This window comes from Hyperolius riggenbachi, chromosome 12 (assembly GCF_040937935.1).
Source record: "Hyperolius riggenbachi isolate aHypRig1 chromosome 12, aHypRig1.pri, whole genome shotgun sequence".
Taxonomy (NCBI): domain Eukaryota; kingdom Metazoa; phylum Chordata; class Amphibia; order Anura; family Hyperoliidae; genus Hyperolius; species Hyperolius riggenbachi.
In genome coordinates this window covers 32,025,337-32,039,494 of record NC_090657.1, presented here as the reverse complement: position 1 = coordinate 32,039,494, position 14,158 = coordinate 32,025,337, and the positions used below count along the sequence as shown (strand labels likewise).

General features: G+C 49.7%; 1 protein-coding gene across 7 annotated transcripts in view; it reads left to right on the top strand.

Moving 5' to 3' along the window:
- The window catches only part of KRT222 (keratin 222), a 119,067-nt gene that overhangs the window by 42,062 nt on the left and 62,847 nt on the right, over positions 1-14,158 (top strand). For 6 of the 7 annotated variants that reach the window (XM_068262603.1, XM_068262605.1, XM_068262604.1 and 3 more), the window contains one exon: positions 10,042-10,269. In XM_068262603.1, coding sequence (XP_068118704.1) covers positions 10,057-10,269 — 213 coding nt within the window. In that variant the 5' untranslated portion in view covers positions 10,042-10,056. Of the gene's footprint in view, positions 1-9,923; positions 9,947-10,041; positions 10,270-14,158 lie in introns of those variants that run through there. The other variant, XM_068262609.1, reaches the window with a different exon arrangement.

The window sequence follows — 14,158 nt, the reverse complement described above, 5'->3', positions numbered from 1 at the left end:
GTAGTAAGGTGCTGCCCCCCTTTAGAGTAGGTAGTCAGGTGCTGCCCCCCTTAGAGTAGGTAGTCAGGTGCTGCCCCCTTAGTTAGGTAGTCAGGTGCTGCCCCCCCTTAGTATAGGTAGTCAGGTGCTGCCCCCCCCTTAGTATAGGTAGTCAGGTGCTGCCCCCCCTTAGTATAGGTAGTCAGGTGCTGCCCCCCCTTAGTATAGGTAGTCAGGTGCTGCCCCCCCTTAGTATAGGTAGTCAGGTGCTGCCCCCTTAGAGTAGGTAGTAAGGTGCTGCCCCCCTTGGAGTAAGTAGTCAGGTGCTGCCCCCGTTAGAATAGGTAGTCAGGTGCTGCCCCCTTAGTATAGGCAGTCAGATGTTGCCCCCCCTTAGAGTAGGTAGTCAGGTGCTGCCCCCTTAGTATAGGCAGTCAGATGTTGCCCCCCTTAGAGTAGGTAGTCAGGTGCTGCCCCCGTTAGTAAAGATATGCAGGCACTGCTAGATAGAGTGCCCCCCCCCAGTCAGATGATCAGCAGAACAGGAGCCGATGCGTGCATCCTTCTTGTCCATCCCCCCCGAGCAGCAGCTTCCTCCCCCTCAGCAGGAGCAGAGTCACTCACCCCTCTGCTAGCAGCGCCGAAAGTTCCTCTATCGCTTCATCAGTTCAGCTGCCGCTGTGCAGTGTGCATCTCTCTGTTGGCGATTCCCATCATGTGACTGGAATCGCATGGGAAAGACGCTGACTGGAGAAGATGCACAGCAGCAGTTGCTGGAGCGAGCGATAGCGGAACCTTCGGCGCTGGAAGCAGAGGGGTGAGAGTGACTCTGCTCCTGCTCTGGGTGAGTGGAAGGGGAGGGGCAGGGCGGCTGCTGCCCAATCACGGCAACTCGATCGCTGCAGCCTCCCGAGTCCTGTCTGCCTGTACTAGCCGCTCGCTCCCGCCTGCAACCCTGCACCACTTCAAGCAGGTATAGTAAAGGGGCCATGTGCGGAGTGGCTCTCCAGGTCAGCCTGTTACCAGCCGCCCCTCAGTTTAAGGTGGATTCTGGCGCCCAAGGAACCGGCCTTGGGGGCCTGCCCCTAAATCCGGCCCTGACCATAATGTTATTGAATAAAGTCAAATGGAAAGTAGGAGGAGCGGTAAAGTAGGGTCCTTATGCATAGCTCCCAACTGTCCCTCTTTTGGAGGGACAGTCCCTCTATGGGAGCCCTGTCCCTCTGTCCCTCTTTCCTCCTCATTTGTCCCTTTTTCAGGAATGCTGCCCCCCCTTAGTATAGGTAGTCAGATGCTGCCCCCCTTAGAGTAGGTAGTCAGGTGCTGCCCCCCTTAGAGTAGGTAGTCAGGTGCTGCCCCCCTTAGAGTAGGTAGTCAAGTGCTGCCCCCCTTAGAGTAGGTAGTCAGGTGCTGCCCCCCCCTTACTATAGGTAGTCAGATGCTGCCCCCCTTAGAGTAGGTAGTCAGATGCTGCCCCCCTTAGAGTAGGTAGTCAGGTGCTGCCCCCCTTAGAGTAGGTAGTCAGGTGCTGCCCCCCTTAGAGTAAGTAGTCAGGTGCTGCCCCCCTTAGAGTAAGTAGTCAGGTTCTGCCCCCCTTAGAGTAGGTACTCAGGTGCTGCCCCCCTTAGTATAGGTAGTCAGGTGCTGCCCCCCTTAGAGTAGGTAGTAAGGTGCTGCCCCCCTTAGAGTAGGTAGTCAGGTGCTGCCCCCCTTAGAGTAGGTAGTCAGGTGCTGCCCCCCCTTAGTATAGGTAGTCAGGTGCTGCCCCCCCTTAGTATAGGTAGTCAGGTGCTGCCCCCCCCCTTAGTATAGGAGGTCAGATGCTGCCCCCCTTAGAGTAGGTAGTCAGGTGCTGCCCCCCCCCCCCTTAGAGTAGGTAGTCAGGTGCTGCCCCCCCTTAGAGTAGGTAGTAAGGTGCTGCCCCCCTTAGAGTAGGTAGTCAGGTGCTGCCCCCCTTAGCGTAGGTAGTCAGGTGCTGCCCCCTTAGTTAGGTAGTCAGGTGCTGCCCCCCCTTAGTATAGGTAGTCAGGTGCTGCCCCCTTAGTTAGGTAGTCAGGTGCTGCCCCCCCTTAGTATAGGTAGTCAGGTGCTGCCCCCCCTTAGTATAGGTAGTCAGGTGCTGCCCCCCCTTAGTATAGGTAGTCAGGTGCTGCCCCCTTAGAGTAGGTAGTAAGGTGCTGCCCCCCTTGGAGTAAGTAGTCAGGTGCTGCCCCCGTTAGAATAGGTAGTCAGGTGCTGCCCCCTTAGTATAGGCAGTCAGATGTTTCCCCCCTTAGAGTAGGTAGTAAGGTGCTGCCCCTCTTGGAGTAAGTAGTCAGGTGCTGCCCCCGTTAGAATAGGTAGTCAGGTGCTGCCCGCTTAGTATAGGCAGTCAGATGTTGCCCCCCCCTAAAAAAAAAATAGGGTCCCAGGCAGCAATGAGGGGTTTAACATGTTCATGACCTACCCCCCCCCCCCCTTAAGTATGGGTATCCAGATGCTTTCTCCCCCCTTAGTATAGCTAGTCAGATGCTGTCACCTGTTGTTCTCCACTCCTTAGTATAAGTAGTCAGATGCTGTCGACCCCTAGTATTGGTAGTCAGGTGCTGACTCCTTCCCTTAGCATAGGTATTCAGGTGCCGCTGCCCGTAGTATAAGTAGTCAGGTGCTGCCTCCTTCCCTTAGTATATGTAGTCAGGTGCTGCCACCTTATTATAGGCAGTCAGGTGCTGCCCCCCCCTTAGTATAGGTAGTCAGGTGCTGCCCCCTTAGTATAGGTAGTCAGGTGCTGCCCCCCTTAGAGTAGGTAGTCAAGTGCTGCCCCCCTTAAAGTAGGTAGTCAGGTGCTGCCCCCCCTTAGTATAGGTAGTCAGATGCTGCCCCCCTTAGAGTAGGTAGTCAGGTGCTGCCCCCCTTAGAGTAGGTAGTCAGGTGCTGCCCCCCTTAGAGTAAGTAGTCAGGTTCTGCCCCCCTTAGAGTAGGTAGTCAGGTGCTGCCTCCTTCCCTTAGTATATGTAGTCAGGTGCTGCCACCTTATTATAGGCAGTCAGGTGCTGCCCCCCCTTATTATAGGTAGTCAGGTGCTGCCCCCTTAGTATAGGTAGTCAGGTGCTGCCCCCCTTAGAGTAGGTAGTCAAGTGCTGCCCCCCTTAAAGTAGGTAGTCAGGTGCTGCCCCCCCTTAGTATAGGTAGTCAGATGCTGCCCCCCTTAGAGTAGGTAGTCAGGTGCTGCCCCCCTTAGAGTAGGTAGTCAGGTGCTGCCCCCCTTAGAGTAAGTAGTCAGGTGCTGCCCCCCTTAGAGTAAGTAGTCAGGTTCTGCCCCCCTTAGAGTAGGTAGTCAGGTGCTGCCCCCCTTAGTATAGGTAGTCAGGTGCTGCCCCCCTTAGAGTAGGTAGTAAGGTGCTGCCCCCCTTAGAGTAGGTAGTCAGGTGCTGCCCCCCTTAGAGTAGGTAGTCAGGTGCTGCCCCCCTTAGTATAGGTAGTCAGGTGCTGCCCCTCCTTAGTATAGGTAGTCAGGTGCTGCCCCCCCCCCCCTTAGTATAGGAGGTCAGATGCTGCCCCCCCTTAGAGTAGGTAGTCAGGTGCTGCCCCCCCCCCCCCCCCTTAGAGTAGGTAGTCAGGTGCTGCCCCCCCTTAGAGTAGGTAGTAAGGTGCTGCCCCCCTTAGAGTAGGTAGTCAGGTGCTGCCCCCCTTAGAGTAGGTAGTCAGGTGCTGCCCCCTTAGTTAGGTAGTCAGGTGCTGCCCCCCCTTAGTATAGGTAGTCAGGTGCTGCCCCCCCTTAGTATAGGTAGTCAGGTGCTGCCCCCCCTTAGTATAGGTAGTCAGGTGCTGCCCCCTTAGAGTAGGTAGTAAGGTGCTGCCCCCCTTGGAGTAAGTAGTCAGGTGCTGCCCCCGTTAGAATAGGTAGTCAGGTGCTGCCCCCTTAGTATAGGCAGTCAGATGTTGCCCCCGTTAGAATAGGTAGTCAGGTGCTGCCCCCTTAGTATAGGCAGTCAGATGTTTCCCCCCTTAGAGTAGGTAGTAAGGTGCTGCCCCCCTTGGAGTAAGTAGTCAGGTGCTGCCCCCGTTAGAATAGGTAGTCAGGTGCTGCCCCCTTAGTATAGGCAGTCAGATGTTGCCCCCCCTAAAAAAAAAAATAGGGTCCCGGGCAGCAATGAGGGGTTTAAAATGTTCATGACCTACCCCCCCCCCCCCCCCTTAAGTATGGGTATCCAGATGCTTTCTCCCCCCTTAGTATAGCTAGTCAGATGCTGTCACCTGTTGTTCTCCACTCCTTAGTATAAGTAGTCAGATGCTGTCGACCCCTAGTATTGGTAGTCAGGTGCTGACTCCTTCCCTTAGCATAGGTATTCAGGTGCCGCTGCCCGTAGTATAAGTAGTCAGGTGCTGCCTCCTTCCCTTAGTATATGTAGTCAGGTGCTGCCACCTTATTATAGGCAGTCAGGTGCTGCCCCCCCCCTTAGTATAGGTAGTCAGGTGCTGCCCCCTTAGTATAGGTAGTCAGGTGCTGCCCCCCTTAGAGTAGGTAGTCAAGTGCTGCCCCCCTTAGAGTAGGTAGTCAGGTGCTGCCCCCCCTTAGTATAGGTAGTCAGATGCTGCCCCCCTTAGAGTAGGTAGTCAGGTGCTGCCCCCCTTAGAGTAGGTAGTCAGGTGCTGCCCCCCTTAGAGTAAGTAGTCAGGTTCTGCCCCCCTTAGAGTAGGTAGTCAGGTGCTGCCCCCCTTAGTATAGGTAGTCAGGTGCTGCCCCCCTTAGAGTAGGTAGTAAGGTGCTGCCCCCCTTAGAGTAGGTAGTCAGGTGCTGCCCCCCTTAGAGTAGGTAGTCAGGTGCTGCCCCCCCCCTTAGTATAGGTAGTCAGGTGCTGCCCCCCCCCCTTAGTATAGGTAGTCAGGTGCTGCCCCCCCCCCCTTAGTATAGGAGGTCAGATGCTGCCCCCCTTAGAGTAGGTAGTCAGGTGCTGCCCCCCCCCCTTAGAGTAGGTAGTCAGGTGCTGCCCCCCTTAGAGTAGGTAGTAAGGTGCTGCCCCCCTTAGAGTAGGTAGTCAGGTGCTGCCCCCCCTTAGAGTAGGTAGTAAGGTGCTGCCCCCCTTTAGAGTAGGTAGTCAGGTGCTGCCCCCCTTAGAGTAGGTAGTCAGGTGCTGCCCCCTTAGTTAGGTAGTCAGGTGCTGCCCCCCCTTAGTATAGGTAGTCAGGTGCTGCCCCCCCCCTTAGTATAGGTAGTCAGGTGCTGCCCCCCCTTAGTATAGGTAGTCAGGTGCTGCCCCCCCTTAGTATAGGTAGTCAGGTGCTGCCCCCCCTTAGTATAGGTAGTCAGGTGCTGCCCCCTTAGAGTAGGTAGTAAGGTGCTGCCCCCCTTGGAGTAAGTAGTCAGGTGCTGCCCCCGTTAGAATAGGTAGTCAGGTGCTGCCCCCTTAGTATAGGCAGTCAGATGTTGCCCCCCCTTAGAGTAGGTAGTCAGGTGCTGCCCCCTCAGTATAGGCAGTCAGATGTTGCCCCCCTTAGAGTAGGTAGTCAGGTGCTGCCCCCGTTAGTAAAGATATGCAGGCACTGCTAGATAGAGTGCCCCCCCCCAGTCAGATGATCAGCAGAACAGGAGCCGATGCGTGCATCCTTCTTGTCCATCCCCCCCGAGCAGCAGCTTCCTCCCCCTCAGCAGGAGCAGAGTCACTCACCCCTCTGCTAGCAGCGCCGAAAGTTCCTCTATCGCTTCATCAGTTCAGCTGCCGCTGTGCAGTGTGCATCTCTCTGTTGGCGATTCCCATCATGTGACTGGAATCGCATGGGAAAGACGCTGACTGGAGAAGATGCACAGCAGCAGTTGCTGGAGCGAGCGATAGCGGAACCTTCGGCGCTGGAAGCAGAGGGGTGAGAGTGACTCTGCTCCTGCTCTGGGTGAGTGGAAGGGGAGGGGCAGGGCGGCTGCTGCCCAATCACGGCAACTCGATCGCTGCAGCCTCCCGAGTTCTGTCTGCCTGTACTAGCCGCTCGCTCCCGCCTGCAACCCTGCACCACTTCAAGCAGGTATAGTAAAGGGGCCATGTGCGGAGTGGCTCTCCAGGTCAGCCTGTTACCAGCCGCCCCTCAGTTTAAGGTGGATTCTGGCGCCCAAGGAACCGGCCTTGGGGGCCTGCCCCTAAATCCGGCCCTGACCATAATGTTATTGAATAAAGTCAAATGGAAAGTAGGAGGAGCGGTAAAGTAGGGTCCTTATGCATAGCTCCCAACTGTCCCTCTTTTGGAGGGACAGTCCCTCTATGGGAGCCCTGTCCCTCTGTCCCTCTTTCCTCCTCATTTGTCCCTTTTTCAGGAATCATGTACAGATCTGTGTAAATATATGTATTATTCTACTGAAAAAATGTGTTTATTGAGTTATTAAGTTTATTCCCATCCTTTAAATTGATTTATTTCTTATTTTTTAAATGTTAAAGGAATGCTGTAGGGGGGTCAGTGCGCAGCCACTCACTGATGCTCCGGCCCCGCCTCCGGTTCACTTCTGGAATTTCAGACTTTAAAGTCTGGCAACCACTGCGCCTGCGTTGCCGTGTCCTCGCTCCCACTGACGTCACCAGGAGCGTACTGCGCAGGCACAGACCATACTGGGACTGCACAGTAGGCTCCTGGTGACATCAGCGGGTGTGAAAACACGGCAACGCAGGCACAGTGGTTGCCAGACTTTAAAGTCTGAAATTCCAGAAGTGAACCAGAGGCGGGGCTGGAGCATCGGTAAGTGGCTGCGTGGGCACAGGATGTCTGCGGGGGACCATTAGAAGCCCCGGGTAAGTTCAACTCATTTTCCCCCAACCCCCCTACAGTATTCTTTTAATATGAAGAAAAATGAACTAGGATTGAAAGGACCAGTGTGGTTTGAATTATAAAACAACATCTTTTTCTTTTGAAACCTTTACGGTATGCGTGCCTAGGGGTGTGCCGGGGGCGTGATTAGCGATGTGACAGGGGCGTGGCTTAAGTGTCTCTCTTATCTCAAGAAGTTGGGAGGTATGCTTATGGGTGCTAGTGCATTGTATAATTAATGCAAAGTACACTTCCTGCTGTTAATATAAAAAATGAATCATGAACAGTATAGTATAACATTCTCAATTTCACGGTTATTTTTCATTTTTATGAAAAATAACCACTTCTGACTGCAAGGTTGCTCAGTAAGCCAGCACCTATTCAGTGCAGAGCCCTTGGGCAAGACTCCCTGAGGCCTGGGACCCACTAGCAGCCTTTTCTAAGCGCTAGTGGTTTGAAAAGCTCTTGCTAATGCAATGCGATGGGGGAGTTTTATAAAATCACATCACTCCAGTGGGATCACCCCCATAGCATTACATTAGCTAGAGCTTTTCAAATCACAAAGCGCTCAGAAAAGGCTTAGAAAAGCGCTGTTAGTGGGTTCCAGGCCTAACACTGCTACTGCCTAATGAGCGCGCCCTAGTGGCTGCAGCTGAAGCGCTTTGATTCCACCAGGAGAAATGCACAATATAAATGTTCTGTGTCTTGTAATACAGCAGAACAAATTTCACATTTCAGCACTGCTCCCATTCATTTGGCAGTCATTTTAGATTCTATATATTGGGGGGGGGGGAGGGGGGGTTGGGACAAATTAGGATTTTTGTGGGTGATGTTTTCTTATTTTCTTATTATTAATTTTTTTATGTAAAATTTTTAAGTATTTTTTTAAGATTAAAGAGAACCCGAGGTGGGATTTTATTATGCTAGTGGGGCACAGAGGCTGGTTGTGCACACTAACACCAGCCTCTGTTGCCCCATGGTGTGCCTCCAGGACCCCCCTGCGCGCCGCTATACCCCCCGCAGTGTGTCGCCAGCACAATGTTTACCTATGTAGCGTCAGTCAGTGCTGCTCCCCCGCCTCCTCCGTATCGGCGCTACCCACCCGCGTCCCTTCCCTCCCGCTGATTGGAGGGAAGGGACACAGGCGGGCAGCGCCGATACGGAGGAGGCGGGGGAGCGGCGCTGACAGACAGCGCATAGGTAAACATTGTGCTGGCGACACGCTGTGTGTCGCCAGCACTGCGGGGGTATAGTGGCGCGCAGGGGGGGTCCTGGAGGCACACCATGGGGCAACAGAGGCTGGTGTTAGTGTGCACAACCAGCCTCTGTGCCCCAATAGTATTAGTAATTCCCACCTCGGGTTCTCTTTAAGAATAGAAAAAAAATACACTATGGCCTCGATTCATCATTGTCTTTGCGATAGCTTTTTCCAGTTTGCTGACTTACCGAATTCAAAGTATATTGATTTCTAGTTGTATTCATCAAGGTTTTTCCTCATTCGGTGTGGATTCGATAACAATGCGGTAACCATTCGGTAATGTGTTGATATTTCCATTTTGCTGCGGAAATTTAACACAAGGCCATTCCTGTGGAATTGTGGGTAAAAAGACAGTCCTTTGAACACCACCTAGCAACATTCCGAATAGGGCTTAAAACCTGGACCAGGATTCTGGAAGTGGCTTGGGACAATCCCACAATTTTGCCAGCTGCGGTTTGATAGGAGCCTTTTCTGAAAAAATATAGTGCAGCTAGCAATTTAGTTAACCCTGGCACTGCCTGTGTTCTCTTACAAGATGATTCAAGAGAAATGCAGATGTCCTGGTATAGCAAATAATTCCATTCTCTTGCAAATGGATATGGTTCTAGACCTTATTCTTGCCCTTCTGCGCCTTTGAATCACTCTCAGCTGATACATAACCACTTCCCATGGCTCCATCTTCTCTGTCAGCAATGATCTGACAGAAATAACGACAGAGCAGTGAAGGAGATAACTAATCCTAAATGTAACGCTAAACCACGCCCACTTTCATTTTCATGAATTGCACTTTCTTCCGTTTTATCGCATCATTACCGAATGATTACCGAATGCTCGCTAACAGCTGTAGATAACTTTGATGAATCCTGAAATCAACTTATCGAGCTGTTGGTAAATTACAGTATTCGATAAGTCTTGATGAATCGAGGCCTATATCACCATTTTCATCCATTATAGTTTTAAAATAAACAGTGCTATTATATTGAGAAAACCCGCACATTTTATTTGTGCGTTCGTTTCATAAATGGACTCGGCACCCCTGTGGAAACCTGGCCTTAGAGATTTCATGGTAGTAAACTGGAGGTAAGGCTGTATACCAGGGGTAGGGAACCTTTGGCTCGGGAACTAGATGTGGCTCTTTTGATGGCTGCATCTGGCTCACATGCAAATCAGTAGAGGTTGATTCACTAAGCTCAAGCAGTGCAGCTTAGTGTGGAAGCACAAGTACAATTTTCAAACTAGGCACGTTACTGCTGTAGCGCGCACTACTAACTTACTCACGCTCCCCCTAAAACGTACAGCTGCTCCAATTGTCCTACTCTGGACCCTGTCAGATACAGTGACTTTGTAGGACGAGACCCCCACACTTTGATTGGCCCAATAGGCTGCCTGTCACTTGACAGGCAGCCTATAGGGTCAAAGTGCGGGGATCTCATCCTACAAAGTGAATCAACCCCCAAGTCAGCTAGCTAATTGTACAAGCTGTTAGTCGATATTTCTCCTGTCTGGCTCTCGGGGGAAATTGCTGATGTTGCTGAAACCCAAGAGAAGCTGAAGACGTGTCTGACACTTCCGCTGCCCGGAGGATCAACTAGAAACACATCACCATGGCAACAGGGACATGAGCCCTACTGTCCCAGTTTGAAACATATTGTATGGCCCCCAGGGAATTACATTTTAAAATATCTATGTGCCGTTTATGGCTCTCTCAGCCAAAAAGGTTCCTGACTCCTGCTGTATACTATAAAGTATGCCATGAACATGGCTCTTTTCAACCTTTGAAGAGTCCTAGTGCTTGACTTGACTATCAAGATAGGAAGCCCAGGTGCAACTCCCTCCACCCATGTCATGTCTCTACTCCTCCATGCCACGCCACACCCATTAGTCAAGGATGCTACATGTGGACTTGTTGGCGCATTTGTCTCTCCTGACAGCTCTGTACTGGTATGATCACACTCATAGAAAATATATTATAATCTATTTTTACTTTTGAATATGATAAAAGAATGGATTAAAAAAACAATCTAATCTCATTTCAGAACTGAGGATCCACCATGTCCCTGGAGGCGGATTTCCTGTTATCAGATCACAAGGAGACACTAAAGCAGCTGAATGAAAGGCTGGCTGACTTTATGCAACATTGCCGAGAGCTAGAACAATCCAACGATGCCTTACAACAGAAGGTAGAGGAGCGCGTGAAGAAAACGCACACACAGTTCCCTGACTGGGGGAAACAAGAACAAGAGAGCAAAGATCTTCTCAAAGCGGTAATGGCTATATACAGTATACAGTATGTAGCACAGTATATGTTTGTTACTGTTCTTTTTTTCCCTCTTTGAGATCCAATTTTATTTTCTACTGGTTGTGAACCCATCAATAGGCTTACTAAAGACACAGAAAAACTGATTAAAGGGCACCCGAGGCGAAAATAAAAAAATGAAATAAACGATTGTATATATTTTCCTTCTCCTAAAAATGACTTTTTAAGATATTTCACAGTTTTATTTTATGTTTAGATCTACTTTTTAAGTTTTAACTTTTTTATTGTTTTTGCTCAATGACATATTCATTGAAGTATGCCAGAGCTAAAATGTATGAACTAGTTTCCCTTTTTATCTCTTTCCTGCTCTCAGAAGCCATTTTCTGCTAGGAAAGTGTTTTATAGTTGGAATTTCTTATCAGTGAGGGTCACACTGTAGTAACTTCCTGTCTTAGTCAGGACTGAGTCAGTCACTTACATACCTGACATTTAACTTCTTCAGGCAGAGAAAGAAAAAAAGGAACACGGCATAGTTATTTGTGTGCTTGGCACTGTACATACCCATGTCTATCTCATCATGTCACATGTCACTTTGGGTATCCTTTAAGGCCGGTTGCACAGCTAAAATGAAAGGTGACCATGTGACAGAGGAGCCTGCGGCCGCATCACCGCACCGCATAAATCCAGCTTCAAATGACTCCGCCCCTTAGTGCGGTAACAGGGTCATATGCATATGCCCGCCCATCACTCTGTGATGTACTCCCTGCAGGGCATGAAGTACATCACTGGCATTCCCGTTGGTCTGTGCACCGTGCTGCACAGCGCTCCTGTCGTTCACACTCACTGCATCAACCATTGACTTGCATTACTGCATGATTTGTGTTGCTTGCACAGTGCAGTAATGTGTTGCAAACTGCCATGATTTGTATATTTCGTTGCGCCGCATTGCATTGCATCCACTATGCAAGTATACATAAGGGGGAGTGTACCGCAGCCAATCACAAACTTTGTTTTATTTAATAGCTGAAACCTGGTTAGTTGGTTTGAGTAACTGCTTTACCATTTGGTGCATCTTTTAGGCTATTTTTTTTGGGCTACCATGCCCAGTCACCCCTTTGGATAGTAGCGCCCTAGGCCACAGCCTATGAGGCCTTTGCAGAAATCCAGCTCCATCCAGACTACTGCAGTTTAAAATTGTTGCATGTTTTGTTAGTCTACTTGTCATTTTGGCTCAACTGTTACAGTAGTCTCAAAATGACCACCTGTAAAAAAAAAAAGCACCCTAGAAATGCTTGTTGTATGATTTGGACATTTACATGGAAATGATTAAAGAATGAAGGGATACCAGTAGCAGTGCCCATTAACGATCCAATTTCCCGAAAAATGCAATCGATTGGAGACAATCATTCAGGCCCAACGTAGGGAAAAATTATAAATAATTCAATCAGACTAAAAGAATTGTTCTGAAATTCAGATAGATTGAATGATTGTGCCCAGTTGATCGTCATCGGTACACAATGTAATCGATCCTATGGTTGATCGTTTGGGAGATTGTACCACTAATGGGCACTTTAACAAGCATCTGACAGGCCTGATGTCTGATGAAGACCTTCAGACCACTACAAGACACCTGATAACTGCTTCTCAAGCTCTTGCAAATACTGTGGAGTTGACCACAATTTTACCCAATTCACTGTGCTGATAGGTACAGTTGAGGAACACTCCAATTAAACAAGAGGTGGTGGGCTATCTAAAATACTTCAATAAAGCCTAAAACACATACAGGTAGTCCCCGGTTAACGGGACTGTAGGTTCGTTCTTAACCTGAATCTGTTCTTAAGTCGGAACACTGTGCCATCTCTGTCCCCTGTACCTCCTCTGTGCCCCCTGTGCCTCCAGTGTCCCCCTCTGTGTCACCTCTGCCCTCTGTACCTGCTTATACAAGTTTAAAAGCCATTTTTTGTTTGAATTTTTTAAAATCGATTTTCTCAAAAACTACAAGTCCAATTTGAATTTTTTTTTACTTGTTCCCATGGCAACACAGAATGCATGCTGTTTGTATTGGCGGGTCGTTCGTAAGTCGGGCGTTCGTAAGTCGGGGACTACCTGTACACATAAGACTGCGCAACATCCCTGATATAAGTCCTGCTTGTATACAAGATGCAATATCCTGAGGTAAATATCAACACTTATCAAATGTCCTTTTCTCCAACTTTTCAGTGGAGTAAGGCCTCTTTCACATCTATCAACGCGCGCAGGAGTCGTTTCCTGCATGCGTTATATGCCCTGCGGCGTGTCGTCGGGAATCTGCGGTGCAACGCAATCAGCGGCGGTAGCTATTAATTAATTGAACCCGACGGAAAACGCCGGTTCCCGGCGGATCGATGCTCCCGGTTGGGTCGGAACCGCAACGCAGCGTCGGGTGTGAAGATGGGTCATCAGCGCTTCTGGGATACTCTCAGGCGATCCCCAGCCTGTCACGATCCACTTTTCGCTTATACAGCAGTATCTTCACAGAGATTGCACCTTCAAGTAAAGCACAAGGCTTCCCATAGCGTAAAAACAATTCAATTTATTAAAAATTAAATTAAAATTGCTCACTCACATGCTCCATGATGTCAAACAGGCATAGAGTTTTTATTGGGCTCTCCCCCAGGAGGTGGCCACCGGCAGGGCATAAACGAATACTCGTCCCCTCAGTTCCCCACTCCATTGGCTCGACCGCTGCACGCCTGGCTGCCACTTCATCAAACGCAGCCCCGCCTAACTAGTTTCGTCATCGATATGACTCATCAGAAGCCGTGCTGTGGAGTTGAAGACAGTTGACTGAGGTGGTTGAGAAGCACCTCTGCTCAATTTGTCCATATGAACAAGACCTAAAAGACCAACTATACTTGGTACAGGTAGGGAAGATTACACTTTTCCAGCCCTGAAATACAGGCAAATCTAACATGCAAACAATGTAAGGAAAGATTTTGCCTCACAAGCCTTTTAATTATTAATATTTTTGTGTAAACGGTGCTTTCACATAGTGCATATTCTTGTAACTAACTGTCCATCAGAGGAACTTGCAATCTAATCCCTACCATAATCAATCATAGTTTTATGCTACTAAAGTAGACTAAAGGTCAATTGTTTTGGAGGGTGAACCAGTTAACCCCTCTTGTATGTTTTTGAGATGTGGGAGGAAACCCGGATTATCCTGAGGAAACCCTAGCAAACATGGGGGAACATACAAACTCCATGCAGACATTGTCCAGGCCCAGATGTGAGCCAGGGTCCCTAGCAATCACTGCAAGGCAAGAGTGATAGCCAATATTTTACCATGCTGCGGTTATTGAGGTTGCCCACTTTAATCAGCAAAGATCAATGTTTGAGATAAGGTAACAGACCCAACTTTTCCATAAAGCAAATCTGTAGTAAAACAAAGTCAGATACAGAAAAGTCCCCATTATCCAGAACTCAAACAACAGGAAGTCTCAACTAACTGGCATGCCTGAGGGATAACAGGACATGTTTGCAGCCTTTTAACCACTCTGCGACCGCGTCACCCAGAATTGCAGCCGCAGAGTGGTTCTCCTGGGACTGCCTAATCCAGGAAAAATTATCACAACAGCAATCAGATGCCACCAACAGAAAGCTCTGTTGGTGGCAAGAAAAGGGGACAAGATTAATTTGTGTGCTGATTTGTATGGCCCTGCAGCGAGCTATTAAAGCTGCAGTGGCCTGAATTGTAAAAAATCGCTTGGTCGCTGGGGGGTGTAAGCCTGCTGTGGTCTTCAACTGGTTAAATACCTAGCCTCCAGCGACATCTTGCAGCCTTCCTCTTGCTCCCAGCAGCTTCCGGCGTCCATGCACGGCTCCTGCTGTGTCACGGGACCCAATACGGGTCAGCT